General features: G+C 41.3%; 1 protein-coding gene across 4 annotated transcripts in view; it reads left to right on the top strand.

The window, feature by feature from the left end:
• Positions 1-26,808, top strand: part of chchd6a (coiled-coil-helix-coiled-coil-helix domain containing 6a) — a 120,701-nt gene that overhangs the window by 924 nt on the left and 92,969 nt on the right. For all 4 annotated transcript variants that reach the window (XM_047362405.1, XM_047362186.1, XM_047362253.1 and 1 more), the window contains exons 2-4: positions 848-953; positions 6,067-6,172; positions 12,699-12,843. In XM_047362405.1, the coding sequence (XP_047218361.1) occupies positions 848-953; positions 6,067-6,172; positions 12,699-12,843 (357 nt within the window). The remainder of the gene's footprint in view (positions 1-847; positions 954-6,066; positions 6,173-12,698; positions 12,844-26,808) is intronic.

Raw genomic sequence — 26,808 nt, 5'->3', positions numbered from 1 at the left:
GCCAGACGTTTTAACGATGTTAAATTTGTTTATGGTCCTTCTTAGTAGCTTTGATATTTCTGTACTTATATTTTACACGTTTTTTTGGATTACCAAAAGAGAATGAACATTTTACCAGTTTATTTACGTTTATGGAAATAGTGTTTATTTGTTGTGTGAACCTTTTTTTACCCATATGTTTTGTATCATACACTTTTACAACAAATCTAAAATGCTTCTCCTCTTGTCACCATTGTCCAAACATCTTCCTCTCAGTTTGTATACAAATGCACTCACATTCACCTGCTGCCCAAGCTGAACAAGCTCTGTGCTGGTGGCAACAAGATTCAGTTATGCACCTCTCATTAGAAGACACTCCTGGTCCTTGCTGGACACTCTTTTGCATTCTTTTTTTCACAGCAATTGTTGCATTCATATTCATATGCATTCAATATTGAAAGTACCAGATCTCGCAAGGATTCAAGCTAGATTCAGGACCCGCTGGAATTTAAATATTCTGGCTTTTTAGAAGTTAAGTTCTGCAGCGGTCTGAAAATGTCTATCAAGAACTAACACAAAAGTTAAAGCTACTACAAAAGTTGTAGTTTGCCAATTCTGGCTACACATTCAGATGTAATGAGTCATAGAAAGAGTGAGTCAGTGAATGGTGCTGCCCTCTGTGGTTTTATTTGTAGCCATATTTAACCGTTTCCCTTAGACACAGAAAAACGGCTGAATTAGGCGCACCTGATCCTGAGCTTTCAGATTGAAGTTTCTCTGGATTTTTTACTGATTTAGACATGACTTTGTTTGTAGATTCTCAGTTGACTGTCCCTTCATGTCTGTCTTAAATGTCCTCCCCTGTCAGCTGTCAGAAGATGTACTCCAGAGGATGAAAGGAGTGGCAAACATTCCTCCAGAACCCTCACCATCACCCTCATCATCATCAGCCCCAAGTCCTCAGACAGGAAAAGGTAGAGGTTTAATGCTTGTTTTGAGCTTACCCGGCCATTAGCAACTGATCACGTTTAAACTTGACTCTTGTTAATGTTGGACTTTGACTTGGAAAAGCTTCGGAGTATTCTGAACATTTCTAAATATAACATGCTACAAGCCCTGCATCAAGCAGATATTATGTTTCAATATAGTCTAGAGGCAGAGTGTGTTACTGTCAAAAATGAACTCACTAAAGACACACACATGCTTGCTTGGGAGGAGGGGTCGTACAGAGACTATACTAAATGCAATTGGCTGGGCTTCCGTAGATAGATCACTTTTATTTTAACAATTAGCATCCTAGGATCAGCTGAAATATCTGAATTAAACTAAACAGAATGCATGTTGTGAGATAAATTAACCAGTCCTTTGTAGTAGCTGCTTTCTCTGCAGTTAGAACTGCAAGTCTTTTAGTGTAGGGCTACCTCAGTTTCAAGTCTTTTGCATAATTGCCCTGTATTTGGCTCCGTCTGTCTTCCTATAAATTCTTTCTTCTTCTTTCTAAATTAAATTCAGGGTTCTTGTCCCTGCTCACCATGTTACAGTATGGAGGATGGTGTCTTTAGGGTGTTTAGTATCAGTTTCCCAATATATTCTATAATTGCGCAGCTCAAGGTGGCAGCAGGTTGGAGTAGCTCTGTTACTTTTGATTCTGATTTATTCTTTTTTGGGGTGGATACAGTTGATTTTTTTTGGACGACTGTCCTCTCCGGTGTCGGATGCTGTGCAGCTTGGAGGATTTTTCCTAATACTTTTCTATTTTTGGACATTTGTTATGATGCATTGCCATGGCAACGGGGTTGTTTCTTACAACCGGGAGCAGCTGATTAATATCTCAAAAGCTCAAATAATACTTCAACTACAACCCCAAATCCCTGATGAGTTGAAAAGGAGACGCCGTGGATGCAGAGAAGAGAGAGAAGGAGGAAGTTCAAACCATCTCTTCCGTCAATTATGATGGGCAATGTGAGATCGTTGGGAAACAAGTTGGATGAACTCCAAGCCCTACAAAGGACCCAGCCAGAGTACCGGGCATGCAGTATTATGTGTTTTACTGAGACATGGCTGCAGGATCATATCCCTGACTCCAGCGTGTCTCTGCCTGGCTTTTTAACCATACGAGCAGACAGAGATTTAAAGAGGAGCGGCAAATGTAAAGGAGGTGGACTGGCAGTACTTGTGAACAACAGATGGTGTAATCCGGGACATGTAACTGTGAAGTGTCATCTCTGCAGTCCAGATATTGAACTGTTGGCAGTAAGTTTTCGTCCATATTATTTACCCAGAGAGTTCACCAGTGTTATTTTGGCAACAGTTTACGTTCCACCTTCTGCTGTTGCCGACACTGCATGTGATGCCATCAGCTCAGTTATTGCTAAGCTACAGACACAAAACCCCAATGCTTTTGTGGCAATTTCTGGTGATTTTAACTATGCTTCACTCTCTGCTATACTTCCAACGATTCAACAGTTTGTCAGCTGTTCTGTCAGAGAAAACAAAACATTGGATTTGTTTTATGCAAATGTCAAGGACTCATACATCTCTACAGCAAGACCTCCTCTAGGCAAATCAGATCACAATCTTGTTTTTCTCTGCTCGAAATATAAGCCCCTTGTTCAGAGGCAACCTGTAATAAAGAGGACTGTGAGAAAATGGTCACAGGAAGCTGAAGAAGCTCTGCAAGGTTGCTTTGAGGCAACAGACTGGGATGCACTGTGCCAACCACATGGAGAGGACATCAATGCCATGACTGAGTGTGTAACCGACTTTATAAACTTCTGTGTGGATAACATCATTCCCACCAGAACTGTGAGATGCTTCCCCAATAACAAACCCTGGATCCCCAGTGACCTGAAGGACCTGCTTAACAAGAAAAAAAGAGCCTCCAGAGAGGGAGACAGAGAATTATTGAGGAGTTTACAGAAGCAACTTAAGGTCAAGATAAGAGACAGCAAGGAGGTGTACAAGAAGAAGCTGGAGAGCAAGCTCCAGAAAAACAATATCAGTGATGTGTGGACAGGGATGAAGAAGATCACGGGCTTCAGGCAGAGGGATGATCGGACCGATGAAGGTCTGGACAGGATCAATGAACTGAACACATTCTTCAATAGGTTCAGTTCAGAAGCAAGCTTCGCATCCTCCTCTCCTGCTCACAGCCAAACAGACATCCCACCCTCCTTTGACCCACAGGACCCACAGCTGTCCAGTAACACCTCAAATTTTTTGTCTTCCACCTCAGCCCTAGACCCTTCTGCTTTTACATGTTTGCCTTCAACCATATCAGAAGATGCTGATGCTTCCTTTGCTTCCCCCTTCCACCTGTGTGTCTCAAGAAGTCAAGTGAAGATGCAACTGGAGAGACTGAATCGGAATAAGGCTGCAGGTCCAGATCATGTCAGCCCTAGAGTTCTGAAGGCCTGTGCAGAGCAGCTCTGTGGGATTCTGCAGCACCTCTTCAACCTTAGCCTGGCCCAGAAGAAGGTTCCGGTGTTGTGGAAGACCTCCTGTCTTGTTCCGGTACCAAAGAAAACTCACCCATCAGTACTCAATGACTATAGACCTGTTGCCCTGACATCCCACATCATGAAGTTCCTTGAGAGACTCCTGTTGGCCCACCTGAGTAAGCAACAGTAAACCATCAGGACCCCCTTCAGTTTGCTTATCGCTGTGGAGTTGGAATTGAAGATGCCATCATACACCTGCTTCAACAAACCCACTGTCACCTGGACAAAGCCAGTAGCACTGTGAGGATCATGTTATTTGATTTCTCCAGTGCATTTAATACAATCCAACCTGATTTGCTTTTCAGAAACTTCAGAAGACTCAGGTGGAGGCCTCAACAATCTCCTGGATCAAAGACTACCTGACAAACAGACGTCAGCAGCACAGGAGCACCACAGAGGACTGTACTCTAACCATTACTCTTCAATCTGTACACCTCAGACTTCCTGTACAAGACAGACTCCTGTCATCTGCAGAAATATTCGGATGATTCTGCAGTCGTGGGGTGGATCAGAGATGGACAAGAAGCTGAGTACAGGAAGGTGGTGGACCACTTTGTGGCATGGTGTGGAAACAATTATTTCATCTTGAACGTGACTAAAACAAAGGAGATGATTGTAGATTTTAAGAGAAACAGGAATAAGTCAAAAACTATTTCTATCATGGGAGAAGAAGTGGAGGTGGTGGAGGAGTATAAATACCTCGGTGCTCACCTGGACAACAGACTAGAGTGGAGATGCAACTGTGAAGACATCTACAAGAAGGGACAGAGCAGACTGTACTTCTTGAGGAAGCTTAGGTCCTTTGGTGTTTACAGCAAGATGCTGCATATCTTCTATAAGTCTGTTGTGGAAAGTGTGATCTCTTCTGCCATCATCTGCTGGGGAAGCAGCATCAGAGCCAGGGACTTAAAAAAGCTCAACAAGCTGATAAAAAAGGCTGCCTCTGGATCCTTCCTGCCCACAGCCATCAGCATCTACAACAGCTCTTTGAGGAAACCCTCATAATGAGCTACAACAACATTCAATTTCCCTTTGGGATTAATAAAGTATTTTTTAATTGAATTGAATATACGGCCTGTTCTTCAAAAGGGTTCCGTGTACAAAACCATACGCAAACCTGTTTGTGTCTGCAAAGTTGATCTACAAACTAGGTGCTAAAATCAGCAGAACAGCGGGCTCAAACTTTTTAGCGTATCTGCCTTAATTAATATGCAAAGCACATGATAATGACCCAAACATGCAAATTTATGGGAGGAGGATATACAAATGTAATCCCATTTTATCTATGTCTCCAGAAGGGGGCATAGATAGAATGACTGACGAGGTAGAGACGGGAATTGTCTGTACATTTGTCAACAGATTTGGGTTGTCAAAAATAAAAATAATAAAAATATATGAGAAAAACTCCTTGCACTACCTTTTTTCTTGCATCTGAATCATTCCACTGCACCGTCACTGTCAGTGAGATCATCTGCTGCTGAAGCACAAACCTGATCATGCAGGAATGCGCACATAACTGACCCTCCGCCAGAGAAGCACGCAGAAGCCTGTGTGATGTATTTGCATATCATGCAAAGGACCCACTGTGCTGTGATGTTGATAATATATTTAATAGGAGAGAAATAAAAACATTATAAGGTAGATGAAATCCTTCATTTGCAAACTGGATGATAAAATCACTTTTTAGCAGGTACAAAATCACCAATTTAAGGCAGCCTTTTCCACGTGGTGGAAAAGAGTGTATACTTTAACCTTGTCACGAAACAAAGTGTATTATTGACAGTAGCATTGTGTTATTGCAGACCAATCTGAGCAGGATGAGTTGGGTTACGTTCTTTGAATGTGAACATATGCTAGTAGAGGGTTTATACAGTGAAAAATCACTTTGTGTCCCCAAAGAACAACTGAAACAATCAAACATGTTGAGTATAATTAAAATATTGGCAAAACAAACAAAAACGGCCACTTTTGTGCAATCGTTTTTGGTACAAGCAATTTAGCGCCACCTGTTTGAGATCTTTTAAGATCAGGGCCGTAGTGTTTTTGATGAGGACCAAAAAGTTCAGTTTTGGTCTCATCTGACTAGAGCACCTTCTTCCACATGGTTGCTGTGCCCCTTTGAAGGCTTGGGACCTTTTCTTAGCTTTCTTCAATAATGGCTTTCTTTTTGCCACTCTCCGTTAAAGGCCAGATGCAGAACTGTTCCTTCTACTGACCGACAGACTAACTAGCATTCAAATAGAAAATAGTCTCTCCTACTATCTTAAAAAACATCATTATTAGCAGTTGCCCAAGATCAAATTGTTTAGGTCCTATAATATGTGAAATTGTGTCTTTTGCTGAGTTGTGTTTTGGTGATTAAACTTATTGTAGCCTGGAGACTACAAGCTGCTTAATTAAATGCACATGTTCAAACTGACCTGGGTTCAGAGTTGAATTTGACAAAAACCTAGTGTGGGTAGGTAGAACTATACGTTGGAAGTTCTTCAAGATGTAGAATTCAGTCTTTGAAGCTTGAGGCATGTCGATGTAGTGCATGGCTGAATTTACAGAGTTTCTAATATTAAATGTTTTGAACTTTGATCAGGTGCCTCTTGCAGTGCCAGCTCAGCCTCTCAAGCACAGCAGAGCTCACAACACCGGGCCCAGCCCAGCAGCAAGTCGGCCTCATTCTCCAAAGATGAACAGAGAAGGTGGGTATGAGGATCAAATCCAAAAACTGATTTATTCCCGCTAAACAAATTTTTTATCATCAAATTTAGGTTCATGTAGTGGAAACCACTTCATTTATTAGTTGCTCATAGGAGGTAACCATGTCTTCTGTTTAGTCTACAGTCAATAGTCCTGATGGAGGATGACGTCAGAGAAAATACAAAAGCATTAAAAAGTATTCATAGGAAAACTCTATTTTCTACAGAGGCATGTTAGCTGTTCATTTAGCGTGCTACCGCACAGAGCTCATCCTCAGACGAGTATACTCATTTCATGTTTGTTTTATTCCCTACTGTTCTGGGTTCAAAATGTGGCCATCTGCCTCAAGGCAGTGCCACTCATACGGGGTGGCACAGTTGAATTGGCAAAGAAGATAATTTATCTCAGTAGCTACCAGATGGGCTGAATGTATTACAGATAAGCTGCTCTGTTTTACCTTTAAACCTTTTTATGTTATGAAACATTTCGGACTTGGAAATTTTGCCAGCTTTTCGGAAATCAGAATTAGCTTAAGTCGGTATTGGCAGAGCAAAGCTTTGCAAAAACCAGAAATTACAAACCTGCCACATTTCTCAGTGCATGTCTAATTTACACACAGTTCGACTGACCTGATTTAACATCCCTACGGTAGCTGACTTACAACCTGGATGTCTCCTGGTCGGATTTAAGACACATGCCAGGTCCTAACAGGGCCCCATAATTAAAACAACACGGCCCCTTTTAAAACAGTTTGGTAAGAGAAATGTAACTGTCCCAGCTGGGGAATATGCATCAGGGCAACAGTGATCGTTTCAGAAATATGCTCTTTTAAATGACTTGGATCTTGAGGTAAGCTTTACTGGGCTTTTTCATCCTGAAGTTATTACACATGGCTGGAGAGTTTGTAAATTTTCCTGCAGGGCATGTAAGGATAATTGAGTGTTTTTTGTAATTAAAAAGTAAATATCACCAAGCTTTTTTCTTCTTTTTCCTCCCTTAATGTAGACCAAGAATAATTCTTAACAAAAAACAAGCAAAATTTCACACAGATTGTTGGATTCCAATTAATTTAATTTCTCATTTACTACTGGTTACATTGTGTGGTTTATTGTGGCTGAGAGTTTTTCCACTGAGACCAATTAGGATTCATAGATTGAGCAGTAAACATCTGAATGACTGGGAATGGGGAAAGCCAAAATAGTGCCTGCAGACTCCAGTCAGTCAGTCATTTTCTATACCGCTTCTTCCATAGGAGAAGCTGGTGCATCTCCAGAAGTTTATGGGCGGGAGGCAGGGAACACCCTGGACAGGTCGCCAGTCTATTGCAGGGAAACACTGACACACACAGGACAAACAACCATTCACATACTCATTTACACACCTAAGGGTAATATAGAGAGACCATTTAACCTAACAGTCATGGGAGGAAGCCAGAGTACCCGGAGAGAACCCACGCATGCACGGGGAGAACATGCAAACTCCATGCAGAAAGACCCCCGGCCTGGAGTCAAACCCACGACCTTCTTGGTGCGGAACAACAGTGCTACAAACTGCTACACCATGGAGCCTGTAGACGTTTACAAAATAAATGAGATTTGATGAAAGTATTGATAGATTTCTATTTAAATTAGGGATGCACTGAATGATCGACCAGCTGATTGATCGGCCCCGATTTGCTTAATTTTGGTTTATCGGCGATTGGTCGATACTTACATGTGAAACCGATCTTATCCACCGATCGTACCTACTCGTCTAGCCTGTTGTGCACGTTTTGTTTGTTTTAAAAATGTGAAAATGAATAAAAATAAAACGGCATATATGCTTCAAAAGCCTCAACGTCAGCAACTCTCTGACAGCATGGTGGGAATATCTAAAAATGACAGGGTCTTCACTAATCCCATGCAGACGTACACCCATCTGGAACAACCCTGACATCCTACAAAAAAATAATATAATAAATTTTCCATATTGGAGGAGTAAAGGAATTGAAAACTTGGAACATATATTTGAAGGAATTCAGTTCATCCCATTTAACAGATTAATTATACAATACGGGATGGACAAGAATACATTTTTAGAATATCAACAAATTAAATCTAAAATAAATTTAGACTTAAAAACGTCTGGGGCGCCCCCAGGGTTTGGGGGTGGAGTTGGCGGGGTGCCCGGTAACTGGGGCTGCTGTGGCCTTCTTCCACTGCTTCCTTCTGTGGTTCTGGCCCATGGCTGGGTGCCGGGCTACGGTTGGCGGTCGGGTGGGTGGGGCGGCGGAGCATGTCTTGTGACTGCACCGGGGCCGCTGGCAGGTTGTGCTTGGCCTGGAGCGGTTGGCCTGCATGGCCCAGGTACCCGGCTGGTGCATGTATCCCTCTCGTGGACTGGTGGGGTGGGGCTGCTTGGAGGTATGCTGCTCTGCTGGCTGTTGTGTTCGGGGGGGGATCGGGGTGGTGGGCTGGGGGATGACGTGGAAGGGCTGCAGCCTGTGGGGTGGAGGGGTTGTGTCCACTTCTAGGGTGTGGGGTCACCGGCGACCTCTTGGTGGATGAGTTTGTCCCGTCATGGTGCGGGGTCAGGGGTATTTTGGGTGCGGGTCCACTGTTGTGGGTGCGGTGCTCGGTGGGGTCTGCCCTGTTGCGCCAGTGGGCGGGGGTGGCGTTGCGCAGGGCCCTTGCCTTGCCTTTGCGGCGCGCTGTGTGGTGGGGGAGCGGGTTGCGGCGGGGGTGCTTAGAGCGGGGCTGTGTGTGGAGCCTGTGCTGTGTGGGTGTGGTTTCATCGGCTTCTCAGCCATGGAGTTCACCTATGGGGGTGTACCCCTGTGTGGGAGGGGATTCGTGGCGTTTGGGTTTGGGGGCATGTGTTCGATATCAGTGTCCTTGTTGGGGGTGGCCCTGTGGGGAGGTCTTGTTGGGGTTCACTGGGGGTGGGAGACTCATGGGGTAGGGATCGGAGCTCATTGGGGGGTCAGGACTGCTCCTTCCTGGGGTGGCTCCGGTTGGCGGGCTGGTTTGAGCCATGTGGACCCCTCTTTTGTACATAGCCCCCTCTCCGGAGGTGGATGGGGGTTGCTGGGGACTGGGTTTGGGGCGGGGGGTCGGGAGCCGGGCAGGGGTCACCGGGTCTGGGCTGTGCCGGCGCTGTCTGCCTGTCTCTGCCCCAGGAGGGAAGGGGACCACCTCCTGGGTCCTGGGGCTGGTTGCCCCTAGGGGGTGCCGGCGCCTGGACCTGGGAGTATAGAGTATGCATGGGAAGTGTGAGTGAGTATATAATGTCCATTGTTGTTTGTCTTCACTTTGGGTGCGAGTGATTTTATGTGTATGCATGAGGGTGGGAGTGGGTGATTGTGACTGTGTGTGTGCCTGTTTTTTTTTTTTTTTTAGTTACAAGTTGGGTCTTGGAATGCTCCCTCTCCTGGATCAGCTTAGGCCCCCCCATATTATGGGGGCCTATTTCCTCCCCGCCACACTATCTGCCGGTGGTTGGAGTCTGTGCCCGCTGGTGTATTTGTGGTTCTCGGTGTCCAGGGCCGTGTGCGTTGGTGTGTGCTGGCTCACTCCCTGTGGCTGCTTGCTGGGGCCTGGCCCCCTGGGCTGTGTCGGGCCTCTGCTTGGGAGGTGGTGTGTCCCGGGGTCTTGGGTCTCTGGGTCCATGGCTGGATCTGCTCGGGTGTGGACGGCTGCCGGCGGGGCTTGTGGGCTCGTTGCTGTGGCTCCCTGGGGCTTCTGCACTGTTGCTGCTGGGTGGTTCCCCTGGGACTCTCCACTGCTCTTCTCTGGGGGGGTTGCGGTAGTCCCGGCGGTGGTTCTCCTGGGGTTCCTGTGCTTTGGGGGGCTTTTGGATGTCTGTGGCTCGGATCTCCTCAGTGTCCGTCCGGGGACCATGGGGCAGGTCTGTGGGTCCTCACACTTGCTATTGCATATTTTTGTGGAGAAACCTTGTATACAAAATGCGTCCACACTCATATTCACAGGTGTTAAGCTTCAGGTGTTGACATATACACAGATGTTCAATATTGGGCTGCACCGCTCACAAAAAAAAAAAAAACAGCTACAGGTGTATAAGCAAGCAGGGTGTAATCTTGTATTCTCTTCATCCTTCTTTCTCTCCTCCACTCTTTCCTCCTTTTCTCCCCTTTTTCCCTTTTGCCCCATCTCTCTTTTTTTTTAGCTTATTTTTTCCTTTTAATTTCAGTCTCCGTGTCTGTAACAATTGAAATATTCCCAAAAAGTTTATAATAAAGTTTCTTTTATAAATATCAAGCAGAGCTTTAAAGCATTAGCTGTAATGCTCCGCTTGTGAAAGTAAATCTGTTGGGCAATTTCTTGGCACTCAGACAACAATTCTGAGCGCTACTCTGCCGGACAGGACACGGTAAAAAAAAAACAAAATAGAAAAATGTGAAAATGAAAGACGGGGCCTGGGCCCTCTGGCTCTGTCGAGCCTCTGCTCGGGAGGTGATGTGGCCTGATGTCTCGGGTCTCTGGGTCCATGGCTGGATCTGTAGACAGCTGCCGACTGGGCCTGTGGGCTCGTTGCTGTAGCTCCCTGGGGCTTTTGCACTGTGGCTGCTTGGTGGTTCCCCTAGTGCTCTCCTCTGCTCCTCTCTAGGGGGGTTGTGGTAGTCCTGGCGGTGGCCCTTCTGGGGTTCTCGTGCTCTGAGGGGTCTTTGGATGTCTGTGGCTTAGATCTCCTCTGTGTCTGTCTCAGGTACAGGGGAACAGGTCTGTTCCTCCTCACACTCGCTATTGCACATTTTTATGGAGAAACCTTGCATACACAAGGGTGCTCACACTGACACCCACAGGTGTTTGGATTCAGGTGTTAACAGATACACAGATGTTCTATATTGAGCAGCTGTTGCCACCAACTTGCATTTATTAGTACCGTGCACTTTTCAGTAACATTGCTGTTGTATATGCGTTTCTGCAGGTATAGCAGCAGTCTTCTAGGAAGTTATCTTGTATTCACTTCATCTGTCTTTCTCTCCTCTATTCTTTTCTCCTTCTCTCCCTTTTTCCTTTTTGCCCGACCTCTCTCTTTTTCTTGCTTCTTTTTATCTCTTGCGTTTCTGTCTCCGTGTCCATTGCAATTGACATAATCCCAAAGCAGTTTCTAATGAAGTTTTTTTATACATATTGTGCGCCGTAATGCTCCACTTGTGAAAGTAAATCTGTTGGGCTTCTTTTTGGCACTCAGACAACAATTCCAAGTGCTACTCTGCCAGACAGGACATGTTTAGAAAAACAAAAAAGCATATGAAAGACTAAATTAACTGCAATGCTCGGACTTTTTCATTTATATTTGAGAACTCTACCTCATGTGCAGTTAAAACAAATTTGTATTGTTTCACGGGTATTATTCATTGTTTTTCAATAAAATAAGATTGGAACATTAAAGGTGTATTTTGACCCTATACACCTGACAGTGTATCAGCCAAAATCAGAATCAATTTTAAAGATCGGTGAGCAGTGATCAGGCACAAAACTGCAATTGGTGCACTCCTAATCTGAATATAACAGAGAAGAGTAACAGCAAGAGCTGGGCAACATGGACAATAAAATGATCAAAATATTTTTCTTGACACATTGAACGGTTTTGTTAATAATTGCGACAGTTTCAAGTTGAAAGTCTAGTTTCAAAGGTAGTATCTGTTTCAATCCAAACTTAAAGAACAAATTAAAAGAAGTAAGAAAAAGGTATTTACAAAAACTGTGAAACCAAGCAATGAATTCCTTTAACCCTTGGAGGACTTTATAGATTAACAATGACTTTATCAACTTGCAATATATTGATGTACAAATCCCATTTGCAGCACTGAATAAATGTCCAAATATGTTTTTGAGTACAACAAAAAAAATCAAATCAAGTTTTCACCACTGTTTGCAATCTCTTCTCCATCTTGTAAGAATGCTCAGATAGCGAGGACCCCACGTACTGCAATGTGTTGTCTCTTTTATAGAATTTTAAGGTCTGTCTTTGGCATTGTTTCTGACATTTTCTGTTTTTTTTCTGATAAACTATTGAAATAGTTTTATTACCCAGCACTAGTCACAGCACCTCTGTATCAAATCTGAAATGTGATACCGGGTTCAGATGTCAAATGCAGTGTGGAAAAGTATGGAATTAAAGTGTTTTCCAGTTCTGGAACGATTTGGAAAAAATATTTGTATACTTAGAGAATGGGATTGGAAATAAGGTGTAAACGTTGTGGCTATCCACCAATCCATCTGCTTGTGTACTTAATCCTTCCATTGATCCATCCATGCGTCCTGTTATTCATTCATTCATTTTCATTCAGTGGTTTTTCCAGGTTTCATATGTATCCATACATTTATAGTAAACTGTTATATTACTACCTTAGAGGAGGTACACAAATGGACTGTTGATCAGTCTTAGTTTGGAATCTGTCGCCCCCTTGTGGAGATAGGTCCAACATATGAGTGTCAAAATAACACTAAGGATAAATAAATGCCAACTTGTGACGAAAGAAAGGATTATCCGTAAATTATTTAAATTTTTGATGTATTTAAGGTATGAGCGACAGCAGGCAATACTGAAGGATGAGCTGGCCAAGATGGCGGAAAGAGAGAAGGAGGCAGCGAGAGAGGAAATGGCTAAAGCCATGAGCCGGGAACGACAACAAGTGCACCAAGAAGCAGAGAAGGCCAAAGAATTGGTATAAACACACACACACACCGGCTCATGTATGCAGCCAACGTATTTTTATCTATTCTGAAAGCTCTAAAGCTTCTTCAGAAACATGTATTATTAAATAACGTTAGTGCTAATCCATATTTTCCAACAGCTTTATTTCCGGGCAAATAACTGCTTTCCTTTGGCACATCCCAATGCATCCCTATGTGCTTTCTCAATCAAAATGGAAGGTGTGTCCAAGCTTTTAACTCATGTTTCAGAGCAGCTGTTAAAAGTAACTTTTCAACACTAAGGATAATTTTAAAAATAATATAAGAAACATTAAGCAGCAACAAATAATTCATTCGCTATGTTTGCATAAGAATGAATACATGCATAAGGATGACTAAAGCTGCTTAGAAGTAAATTCAGAATATTTGAATCTCCACGGCTTATTGAAAGTCTGACTGCCAATCGTTATTGGATGTGCGCTGCTGGTTCTCAAACAGCAAGTGTGGCTTTGGGTGCTGCCATTTTAAGTGCTGCTTTTACATTCAGCTGGTTTCAGTGTGCCCTATGCAGGAAGCATTTTATTGACTTCTAAATGATTTTTGAAAAGAAAATGTTCCATTTTTTGTTTTCCATTTTTTGTGTTCAATTGTGGAGAGGAAAACAGGTCAAAGTTTGATTTGTTTACAACCAGTTTTGAGATTCTCGAGCTAAATGGTGCAGAATGTGATCTCAGTGCTCATAATGAAGCTTTCAAAGTTATTCATGTCCACCTTAATAACCTAACCCAGGTATATTTTGGAAACCTGAGCTTTTATAAACACTTTTAATGTTAAATCGGAGAATCAGCCGATATCCCCATGTTTACTCTGGAGGAGCTAAAGATAGACGCAGCTCAGGTGGGAAATCGCTTCACAAGAAAACCAGTATTTGCGCACTGTGTGGTGTAAAAACACCAGCCTAATGATGAAGCATGGTGGTGGTAGCACCATATTGGGTTGATGCGTTTTCCTCTACGGGAACAGTTAAACTGGACAGAGTTGATGGGAAGATTTTTATTGGAAAAAAAAGAATCGCTAAAAGCTGCAAAAGACTTTGAGACGGCAGCGGAGGTTCCCCTATCAGCAGGACGACTCTAAACATACAGCCATAGATTGGTTAAGATCCAAGCATACCTGTGTGTGAAAGTCCAGACCTAAATTCACATGAGGATTTCAATAATCGAACATTGCTGTTCACAGATGTTCTCTGTCCAGTCAGACTGAGCTGGAACCGTTTTTCCAAACAGGAATGGGCAGAATTCTCAGTCTGTAAATGTCAAGGCTATCTTTAGTTGTAAAAAAATATTGAAATGGATTATTTTCGTTCCTCTTCAAATCTCTGCACTACTTTTCTTGGCCTATCACTTACAACACCATACAATGAAAATGTTGCTTGTAATGTAACAAAATGTGGGAAAGTTCAAGGGTTATGAATGAATGCTACCAGGATCTGCCTGCAGAGCAGGATTGAATGGATTTCCTGGTGGAAAAAGCTGAGGAGATGATGCAGAGAAATGCCCCGTTATAACTAGAGCTACTGCAACAGTTTCTCTGTTGGTTGGTCTAATTTCAGAATGATTAAGATCATTTGTGTGTGTAATTTCTGTTTCTGTAGCAGCAACAATCTTGCTTCCAAGAGAACGTAATACACAGAAGACATTAGCTGTCTCTTCTGTTGCAACCACCAGAACTTCCCATTGATTCTCTCACATCTCCAGATTCAGTGTGAAACTACACACGTTATCTGTGAATGTGATGGATTTCATCCTAGAATAACCGCTGGAGTAACCTGTAGTAGGAGCTGTTGTGTTTGGTTTGCAGAAATGTGTTGTGAGTTTCTGTTGTCGTCTTTCCTTTTTCGTCTCTGCAGATTCAAGGTTTTGCAGGAGTTCGGTGGTGTAACTGTTTAAAAAAAAAAAACTGATACACTTGAGTGTCTGTGAGTCAGAGGAGATGTTTTTGTGCAGTCGTGTCATGATTCAGTTTGCTGAGTTTTTGGTCCAGCCAAATCCCATGTTGGAGTGTTTTGTACTGACACAAATTGCTTCCCGGGTTTGCATTTGTAATTTCCATGGTGATCGTCGCTCTGCCTTCTTATCGTCACCTATTAACTCCTTATTTCTTTTCTCTTTCTGTCTCAGCTCCCCCCTCCATACCACCGCCCTCCATCTCCATCTCCCTCCGTCTCTTTCTGTTTTCTGCCCCAGCCCATCACTCTCTCCTTCCTGCCCTGGAGACAGTATTATCAGTGAAGTGCACACGGTAAATTGCACCCTGAGAGTTTCCTGGGGTTGCAGATAGGAGTGGGTTAGCCTTGGAATTATAGTTGTGGAAAGGGGAGAGCTTGTTGTGCACACTAGTTGGTGCCTGTTTCATGTGACGCCCTCCTCTCCTTCTACTCCTAGCCCCACCCAACCCCCTGGCCGCCCCCCTCCTGTTGAGACGTGCTGTAGTGTCTGTCTTATCTCCACTCCAACATACTCCTACTTCTAATAAAAGCCTGCTGGAGGGATGGCGTGAGCAGAATGACCGGTTGTGTGGGACTAGACGTCCTTATGCCAAGGGCTCCTTGTAATTACTCTTTCCTGTGCTATGAATGCATATATGAAATGTGGGTAGATTTTCATATTTTCAGCCCCTTCTTTATGTCCCAGTTGGGAGAACAGGACGTATTTGTCCTCTGGAGATCCTGAAAAATTTCCATTAAACCAACCAAGTAACTTAACAAGCTGATTTTGTTGTGAGATGGAGTTTTTAAAATGTTTTTATTAATATTAGTTTGGTGTCACAGTTCTGTCCTCCATCCTTTAAGTCCAAGTCATGCGGTGCCAGAAAAGAGAAACTTATTCTTTCTCCCAGGGGGTCTACGAACAAAATGATATCATTCTGTTTTCAAACCTGGTTTTGAAGTTCTTGGAGCTTGTTCTCGGTGCATATTCTGGGCAGAACTTTGTTCGTGTTGTGTCCGATAATACGAAGGTGTTGTGATGCTGTGGGAGTAGCCTACGAAGATTTCCAAGGAGTTCTTGTGAAGTATGGAAGGTCCCGGCCAAAAAGAATTTTGTCGTAGTTCTTGCAGTCTCAGGTAAAAGAACAGATGTCTCTTTCTTGTAGAATATTTATTTATTTATTATTCCCCTTCCTCTTTAGAAAAGAGAACATCTTCTAAATGACATATAAGTCAGTGGCAGTAGGAAATAGCATTTTAGGTATGATTTATTTGCTGTTAATTGACCTTCTTCCCAAAAATGGCAAAATGATAACGTATTTACATACTGGTGGATGAAAACAACACACATGTTAAAGTGTCATTAACAGTTACCAGATTCAACCTTCCGTTCGTTTTCATGAGAGTGTCAGTTGTCCACCATAAATCATAATTTCATATAAAGAACTACTCACTCTCATTAAGCAGGCATTTGCAAAATAAAAAATAAATAAAAGGATTTAAGCATACATACAGTTTATAGCAATTATGAAATGCCCTGATGGTATAGCTCATTTAGTAAAGATGATACTGTGTGTAAGTAATTCATTTCAGGCCCAGCTCATTTTACAGTTTCTTTTATTAATTATTTTCAGTCTTGGCTAAAACAAGCCTCCAGTTAGAGTTCTAAAAAATGCCTTGAAACATTCATCCAAGGAAAGACATCTGTGGACCATTTAGCTGGTATTAACACACACACATATATATATATATATATATATATATATATATATATATATATATATATATATGTGTGTATATATAGATACACTCTGCATCACATTTGGCAGGTGTTTCATCTTCTTTTTGCAAGAAAACATTTAAGACAGGAAAGTGTTGCCATGTTTTCAGTTGAACAGGAAAAAGCTTCAGTAAGACTGACCTAATGTGAAGATAGGAAATACGAGCTTACAGATGATTGAGCATTTACTAGGTAATTGGGTGGAAGAAGGATAAAAACGATGTGACTGAACAGTTTGTGAAGGGTTAGGATGAAGAATGTAGAAGAGGCGAGAATGAATGGGACTGAAAGAGAAGATGACACGCTTTTCCTGAAAAGAAGGGAATGAACCAAAGGCTGAATAAGAAGTCTTCAAAAGTGATTTAACGTTTCCTGAACGATCACGAGAAGGTGGAAGAGATTAGCGACAACAGGCGCCTGAAAAGGGAGGGGAGTTCCTATTTGTAATGTTTCTTTAGGCAGTTGGATTTCTAAAGGAAGAGGGTATTGCTATATGATTAAAAGGGAATTTGCAAGATGATTAAACATTTTGCACCATTAGGAAATACTGGAAAAGACTGACAGGAAGGAAGGGGTAGAAGAAGATGGGTTGATGGAGCAAAACCTGAAGCATCAGGCAAATAACATGAAAAGGATGATTGACTGAATAAAATGACAGATGGTTTAACTGTTTCAGAGAAAGTTATCTTCCGCTTACTATGAGATATTGATGAGGGAGCAAAATGGAATATTATTATTAAATATAAATATTTAAAACAATAAAAACTAATTAAAACTAACATTTTTTTAAACTTCTTTTACAATGTAATCAAAAATGGAATTTCTGCTAAGGAATAAGTTAGTACGCCGCCCACATTTATTTCCTGTCCCATCTGGTGCACATAATTAGAGCAAAATTACTTAAGATTTTAAAGGAGGTTTTCATTTACCAACATGCCCAGGTCTGACTATCCAAGCAGGTTCTCTCTGATGGCAGATTGCAAGATGCTCATAGAAGTTTCCAAAAACTCTAAAATGTCATCAAGGAACCTATAGCAGTTTCTTTCTATAGTTGATATGAAGGTGCATGCCTGTAAAATCAGAAGAGACTACACAAATTTAGCTTTAATGGGAAGTGTGGAAAGAGGCGTACTCTCTTAAAAAAAAAATCCTGGTGAGACTAAAGTTTGCCTGAAGGGCTCTAAGTCACGCATGCATGATGCTATTTGCTCCAAACTGGATATGAATGACCTTTGTCAACCCACAAACAGCTCAGTTAGATGGCATTGGAATCAACTGTGTCTCCCCTGGAATATTTCAAACGGCTATATCTCCCTATTATGTCATCAAATCTACATCAGATTTTGTGTGCATCATCGTGGACAACTGTTTTACGCATTGGTATTGTAAATTGATGACATTATTTTAGCTCCACCCACTGAGAGAAAGTCACAGGTTTCTGTGGTGAATGACCCTCCCTGACAGTATTTATACGTTTCAAGCTGTCTCTAATAGATAATTATTTCCAATTACATATTCCAAATAGTACAGGAAGTAATCAATAATCCTTCACCATCTAACAGGAAGTGACTACAAATTTCCTCAGGAAAGTTGGATTGTGGCCAATCTGTTAAAGAGTTCACACCAGAGCTGAACTAAAAAGAACTGAACATAGTTCGAAAGGCTTGCTTTAAATGCCCCTAGTGGCTACATGCGGGAACTGCGTGGGAGGGTCACTGAAGGAATTGAGGTAGCAATGTGAAAAACCTGCAGTTGCGACGCCAAGGCGCGAGGACCATGGCTTTAGTTGTCTATATCTTTTGGTAAATGAATACAACTGTGCTCTTTTTTATTCTTTTTTATAAGTGCAAAGATGTAACTTTTTTTTTCCCAGAGACTAATACCAGAAAAAATAAATTGAATGTTGATATGTGAACATTTCTAACTAAAACGCTGAACATTCAATGGGGTCTCCAATTTTACCCACATGACATATTGTCAATGAAATCGTTTGTTTTTGGGTAAGAAATGGAAGAAAGGGAAAAATTACTAAATGTTTAAGATTCATGCAGAGCTAGATTCCTTGTTACTTTGCTATGTTTTTCTTTTACTTCCTTAGGAAATTAAAAAGCAAAGAATACAGAAAGTTTACCCTTGGGTTCTTGAATGAAAATGAGAGATGAAGAGAGAGAAATGGCTACAGGTGACTCTGTTTTTCCTGTCCCTTTGTGGATGGGTGCTGCTGTGAGTCACAAGTCAGAGAGCCATACAATGATGTGAGGTGTGTGCTATTTACTGGCTTCTTTTCTCTCTACCATTTCTTCCCTCCTGTCTTTTGTCCTGTTCGCATTGAACTGCCTGATCCTTTCGTTCCTCCGTGCCTTTCTGCATCATGAACCAAGGACCTCTCCTGCTGTGCTGCTCCCAGAATGCTCTTTGTTAATGGCAAATCTATTGCAGATTAATTTCAGAATGAGAGCAGGGAATAAGAGAATGGGAAGAAAGGAGGCAAACTGAAGCGAAGGACTAAGAGGGATTTTATCTTTTTCCAACATGTTAATGGCCTTTTGGCGTCTGTTGAAAGCAAAAGAAGGTTATAAGTCACATTAGCGTATGGTAAATTTCTCTCTCTGTTCTTGCAGAACAATTAGGAAGCCTATTTTATTAACTGCCCTTTACCTTTCTTCAGATGGAGCTTCAGTTAATAAAAAATGTCATCCATAGTTTTTTTTTTATCTCATTTTGTCAAGCACAATTAAATGAGCTTGCATCTCACTGTTAGAAAGTTCATATACGATTTCTGTATTGTTTGATAAAATGATCATTTTTAAAAATAAAAACATCAGGGTAGAATTGATAAATAACAATTTAAACAATCAAGTGAAGTTACTGAGTTCTGTCCTAGTTGTAGGGTTTTTTGGGTTAGTAAGATCCACATTATGTCTGTTAAGCTGAAAATTCTCGAGTGTCTTTATCAGACACCAGATGGCAGCAAACCCACGTCACAGCTTCTGTTTGGCTTCACATGGAGTTGGAAGCTGGTCTGTTTTTCTTTACTTCTCCTATTCCTTCTAATGCTTCCCTCTGTTCTGATCATGTATAATAGGGTGAAGTAGGTAAAAAAAATGCTTGAAATGTTCTTGGAAGTTAGACACAATGCTATTGCACACATCCCTTTATCTTAATGTATTCTCATCGCCTTAGCTTGAACGATGCCCTTTTATTTCTGTTATTGCCTTCATTGCATCATAATTGGCCTTGAAGAGTGGCACAGTGTCAGGCAACTTTGTATTGTGAGGCTCAGAGTGCCACAAATTGATGCTGACGTTCTTTGTCTCACCTACAGTACGTTCTTACGGCTTTTAAGAATACCGCTGTATAGTTACACAGGGAGAAATTTGCAACAGTTGACCGGGGAGGGGGGGGGGGGGGTTACAGTCCTGAGATGCCTCAGGTGCCTCTTTGAAAACACTTTGTGTGTTTTGATTTCTATGCAGCTGTCTTAAAGTCCTGTAGGAGCGAGTGGCCTATCAGAGTTTAGCTCAGATGAGATGAATAGCAACATGTGAAATGTTATATTGTGTCAATGTTAAACAAAATCTACGCCAAATAAACTGAAAATACAGAGTGTGAAAAAACGACACCCAGCCTCATTGCTTCAGAAAGTTCAGAGCTAGTTATCCTTGGATTTACTTCTAAACATGTTTGTTTGCTTTTGCTTCACACCACAGTGTTATCTTGTAAACACTTGCAGCAATGATTAATTGTTGGAGAAACTTATTTTTTTCATCATGTTGGCATTTAAAGCAACAATAAACTGAAAACTACTGAAACACTCACCTGGAGAATTCACTGTCATAATGGTAGCAACATGTCAGTAATTTTCCCATGACCTTTGAAATGATGGCTTCTGAGATGTCTAAGTAACTACTTCAAACTTCCTGTAGCAGCTAGCTGTGCTGCATTACTAACACTAGTTTGTATAAAAATGGGAACAATAACTGGATTTCAGTTTTCTTTTGTTCAATTTTCTTACGTCTTCTTTCGTTTTGCTGCTGCTTGTGTAAAATCGTCTATGCGCTTTAGCCACTTCAGGGTGGCCTTCAACCCTGAAAGCCCCCCATTGAATTTACTTCATGAAGGTAAGGATGTGAACATCCTAGTTCAGTTTTGAAAATGAATGTAGACTCAGTAAAGCCTCTGCTTGACCAGTCGCAGCCCTGTATTTTACACTCCTGCTCAGCAAAGGCCTTTTCTATGTTCCTACTGGGTTTCTGCAGTGGTTATGCTACTTCGGAGTTAGATTCTTCCCTGTTTGCCAGTCAGCTTCTGTGGAATGAGCCAGATGTTACCTCTGATTGGACAAACCTTGTTCTCATGTTTTTACCTAAAATCAAATAATCAGTTAAAGATTCTCTGCTGACGGAGCGACATTGTTGTGTCTCCCTAACACTCTAGAGAAACTCATTCAGTGTGTGGTTATGAAACAGCTGTGTTGAGACACACACACTGAGAACTGATGCAAGCAGAGACAGATGGGACACTCTTCATTATAGCATTACATATGAGCCGGTGAATTGCTTGATGTTTTATCATGTACTCCTCAGACTGCTTATTTAGTCCGACATATGGCAGCATGCTGCTATTATGCCATTTAGGTGAGTAAAAAAAAGGTCAAATGAGCTGTGTAAAGCACATGTTTTGTGCTTTTATGTCAGTTGAGAAAATTAAACACACTACAGTAGTTTTGCTTGTTTATACGTGCCATGCAAAGGAAAATACTAACAAGCATGCAGTTTAACAAATAGAAGTTTTAGGAGAGAAAATGTTTTTTTTTTTTTTTAAATAATGCCAGATAGTTTTTGTTCATTATACACTGCTCAAAACAATTAAAGGAACACTTTTTAGTCAAAGTATAATATGTCACTTTAACTCCTGGAATATTGGCCTGAGGGGCCCGAGGGGCTGAAGTCCTCTAATAGGCCTTGTGCTCACTGCCCGGCACCATGGAGCTGGACTGGCATTTGTCAGAGAACACCAGAATTGGCAGGTTATCACTGGTGCCGTGTTCTTTTCACAGATGAGAGCCGGTTAACTCTGAGCTCGTGTGACAGACATGAAAGGGTCTGGAGAAGCTGTGGTAAATGTTATGGTGCCGGCAGCATTGTTCAGCATGATCAGTTTGGTGGTGGGTCAGTGTTGGTCTGGAGAGGCTTATCTATGGAGGGAAGCACAGACCTGTACAGGATAAACAATGGGACCCTGACCACCATTAGGTATCAGGATGAAATCCTTAGGCCCATTGTTAGACCCTTCCCTGGAGGAGTGGGTCCTGGGTTCCTCCTGGTGCATGATAATGCCTCATGTGGCAAGAGTATGCAGGCAGTTCCTGGAGGACGGAGAATTGATACCATTGACTGACCTCCATGCTCCCCTGATCTAAATCCAATAGAACTTCTCTGGGGCATCATGTTTAGGTCCATCTGACGCCACCAGGTTGCACCTCAGGCTGTCCAAGAGCTCAGTGATGCCCTGGTCAGGATCTGGGAGGAGATACTCTAAGACACCATCTGTCATCTCATACAAGAACATGGAGACCATACACACTACTGAGTACGGTTTTGAGTTGCTGCGAGACATTTCAGCTAATTGGGCTAGCCTGGCACATCCGTTTTTCAGCTTAAAGTTCTCGGTGACTTCGGATTAGGTCTTTGTGGGTTGATTACTTTCATTCTTATCAAATGATGTGGCATCCTTTTATACTAACCCATTCCATATCAGTATGGATATCCAGAATATTTGTTTTTAAATTGAGATCTGGAATTGGACCAACATTGAATTGGGATGGAATATTCCCCCCTATTATAGATTGGTTAAAGCACGGGGACTTTTGCTCTATTTGTCAAAAAAAAAAAAATAAAGAGGATTCTTGGATTTCCTCCAAAGTATTGCTAAAATCTCATCTAGCCTCATACTTAAAAACTCAATATCTTGTATTATCTTGTTTCATGAGCTGGATGTATTATTACACCAATATTACATGATAGTTAATAGCCTCTTAAACTATTAGAGATTTTTCCAAACCCACTTCATGGTTTTGCTGCTATGTCTATTTAAGCCAAGCAATTGGTTGCAGAACTAATCGTTTTCTTGTTAAGGACAGTTTTGACAAAACTGAAATGGATAACACTTTTAAGCATATAACTGAGAAAAAATAAGTAAGAAACGTCAAGAGCGATAAAGAGGAGAAAAGGAGCTGGATAAGACCGGGGAAGGAAGGGAATTATTGAGGGCGAATGAGGAGATGGCAGCAGTGGCATTGAAGCAAACAGCGTGAAGAAGGTGAGTGACTGGCTGGATGGAGGAAGAGGAGGAGGCTGAGGTGCAGATAAGCACACTGTTGTATCAGTAATTGTAATCTGCAGAAGCTGACATGGGTTTGCATGTAAAGCCATTAGGGGGACTGAGTGCACAAAAGCTCGTTTTCTACAACTGCCACATCTGATAGGGAGGTGAGGTGACCTGAAAAGTAGAAAAGGAAAGCAGACAGCAGGGGGTTGTTGATCTGGGTTAAAAATAAGGGTTAAGTCTTTAATTGGGATATAAAAAAATTAATAATAATAAAATAGTGTTTATGAAAGATAACACTCTGTCCACAAGGCTAGAATTTAAGAAAAGGGTGCGTTTTTGACTGGTCTACATGTTTGTGTCATGTTTTCAGTCTGTTTCATCTCTGCCGATGAAAAGCAGTAAATGTAAAGACAGGAACCATACGGATGAATAGGAGGAGGAACAGGAAGGAGGAGGCGAAGAGGCCGGTGGCCCATTTTATCCCACTGTGTTTTCTGTGTAGCTGCCTGGCTGTAATTATCAGTTCGATTATTATTGAGTGCTAATTCACTGCCTCGCCGGGAGCTATGTGTTAAATAAACGCAGCCGCGTAAATAGATAGTTGGGCAAAAAGATGCAGTGGGAGAACAGACTGCCGCTGCTATCAGATGGTACCACAGCACACAAACTAGCCACCGGGGAAGAGAGAGATTTATTGGTGTATATTAATATGGGTCTGTCTCATGCCATGCTTGCAAGCCAAAACATTTAGTGTTCCGTGGCCATGTGATATGCTGATGATCCGTTGGACAGTTAACATTAATGTACTGACGCTTTCGTCGTGAGTTCCTTCTGGACTGGATCTGCTATTTGGCCCTCCGTAGCTGATATCACTGTGGCATGTACCCGGCAGACACACAGACTAACAGCTCAACCGTCCACCATCTGTTGTCCCCGCAGCTCAATCTCAGAACTGCTGCATAGTATGGCTATTGTAGATATGTATTTCTATAAAAAAATTATTTCTGAATTTAAGAATAGGATGCTTTTTCTTTGTATTTCATTAAAAAAGATCTAAATTACAAATACTCTTACGGCAAACAATTGAACAAGAACATAACCAAACTGCCAAATGGATCTCAGACTGATTGTGTTACTCAGTATTTTTTTCTAGAGATGTTTTTGGCTGATATCCAATGTTTTTTTTATAAGCTTTGACCTTGATTCTAATTTTAAAAACTAAAATTAGGAAATATAACAGCAACATTTAAAATCTATATTTGTTTCTGGCGTTCCTGCAGTTCGCGGCCAATACTTATTTTTCTTGGGATCAATGGCAATAGCAACAGCACGCTACTGTGTGGGGGGGAACAGTTGCTGTAAAACAGGGTTTTTGCAGCTTATTAAAGCAAGGACAATAAGACGATGGAGCTGATATTTTAAACTTTATTTAGTTTTACAAAAATTGCAGCCTCCTGTAGACTGTAGAATTCTCCTTACCCTAGACTTGAGTTGTTTTTTTTTCTGAAAGGCTGCCATGGTTTGTGACAGAGGTTTGAAAGCTCAAACGGATAAAACAGAGCAACTCAGCTCAAATAAATAGAATAATTTATGGGTTAATGGCATTTTTATCTTTATTTTCTTATCTGTCTTTAGGCAAAACAGTGTGAAGCATTGGAGGAATTGTTGAGCACGGCTTAGTTCCAGTGTCATGAGCAGGTAAACCTGTTCAGGTATCCCTCTGGTGTTATCATGTCATTGTTAATAAACTGCATGGCGAACACTCTGGAGACTAATGTCAGCATATCAGCCAGGTTGCTTGGGCCTCGCCGCGCGGTGCAGCTGGCGGTGTGACATTTAGACAGCTGCAGCCAAATCAGGGGGAGCACGAGATGACCAAGCAGCGCTGACACCCCCCCCACTCCGACCCCCAGCTCCTTCATCTACTATGCGAGAGAGAATTTCCATAGTCGAAAATAGATGCAGTAATAAATTTAGTGGTATATTCTGGCATAATTTTTTTTTCTATCTTCTCATTTTGTAAATGCGGAATCATTATTTCATTTTTTTTAATTACCATTTATATTGAAAAAAAAAAACAATCTTCACTTAGAGCAAAGTGTAGCTACTTTTTGGTTATTTTTATTAGTAGCAAACCCTTTTGTCTATTTGCTGTACAAGTTAGGTGTTCCTCATCATGCCACTGTTGGATCTCACAAATTATTTGCAGTTTTATCTCATTTCTTTAAAATAAATAGCTCCAGGTAACAAGCAAGCAGGTTCAGATTAGCCATCAGATGCTTTCACATCTCTTGTTCCCTACATGCTCCCAGTCTCATTGTAATTTTCTTTTCAGTCTCTCTTTTTTGTAAATTTGTTTCGATATTTCCTAAACGACGAAGGATAACGGGAGACATGTCTGAGTTGGTTTCACTCACACTCACTTGATTTTTGCCTTTTACACTTTAACATATTTTCCTCCCTGTCTCAGGCTTCTAAATAGATGCTTCAGACCTCCAGCTGTGTACTGAATCGATTCATATGCAGGAGGTGTCTAGAGAGGAAAGAATATATGATAATATGTTTCTGAGCTAATCTGCTGTTTAGCTCATGGCTGTATTTAATTATACACCTTGTTAATAACTTGGAGTTACTTTTCTGTTCAATTTCATATATATTTTGTCTTCTTCTTAACCAGCTTATTTTGTTTTAGTCTGTTTTTCTTCTACTTGACCATGAGGCTTTATTTTTCAATAATTAAAAAAAATCTAACAAAAAAAGTAATTTTATACCCAGTATAACAGCACTGCAAGTCTGATTACTTGTGTAAAGCATGCATGACCAAGGAACTGTGATGTGGTGTGAGGCAAAACAAAAATAGATTCTATGTTTTTGTGTGTTCTACTTCGTGACTTAATATCTCCGTAAATTGCTTTACTTTGTTGCTGGATTGAGTAAAATAAGCTCCTTATGAGTCCGATACCATACTAGTTAAAAAGCAGACATTTAAAAATAACAAATGCTCCACTCTATCACTCAGTAGGAATAAAATCTCTCTGTGGACCGTTAAAAAGGGAGTTGTTGGCGAGTGCTGTGAAATTCTTTTAAGATTATTACAATATTATAACAAGATGAAGCACTCTATGTCTATGTAAAAAAAAAAAAAAAATCCAGAGTAATTTAAACATTTATTTCATTATCTATTAAAAATTCTTAAACAACACTAACCTTTTTAACTGGGGATATTGTGGCTTCATCTGTCCATGCAGCCCATTGTCTAGACCTGCTTATCTTTCATCAATAGTCAAAATCAAACCAAATCTCCAGCGAGTTCTGTACCAACCGCTTTTTAAAATTCTGCAAAACTGTGAAATCAAAGTATTTTCAAAAATTACCAATATTTCACTGCTTAATAAAGTAAAGAAAAAGAAAACATTTTTGCTTGTCTTTCATTTTCAGCATAACAATAATGTATCCTATAGTAATTATCAATAATAAAGACAATTACCACAGTTTCTCTGAGACAACCAGTAGTGTGACATGGTGGGGATAGTCAAAATCTGTTTTTTTAAAAAAATAGAAATTCCTCATTAGCTGCATTTCCATTACAAATGTACGCAAATCTTCGTTGATATTCTGCTGATGTTTAAATTTCGCAATTGCGGTGTTTCCGTTAAATAAAAATGCAAAAAAACCACATGTGAATAACGGTTCACGCGATAGAGTTGGGAGTCAAGGGTGGGAGGAGGAAAGACTTATATATTAGAGGTGAGAGCTGAAGTTCCAGAACTCATACATAAACAGATAGCACCAGTGATTGTCTAGCCATCAGTTCCGATATGGTTACTCCCTGACCTTTCCACTCCTGTGGAAGTGGACAGGTCAGTAAAGTAGATGCTTCAAAAGGAGAGTAGAATACAG

This window comes from Girardinichthys multiradiatus, chromosome 1 (genome assembly GCF_021462225.1).
Source record: "Girardinichthys multiradiatus isolate DD_20200921_A chromosome 1, DD_fGirMul_XY1, whole genome shotgun sequence".
Lineage (NCBI taxonomy): Eukaryota > Metazoa > Chordata > Actinopteri > Cyprinodontiformes > Goodeidae > Girardinichthys > Girardinichthys multiradiatus.
The sequence above is the reverse complement of the archived record's forward strand: the minus strand, read 5'-3'. Positions and strand labels throughout refer to the sequence as shown.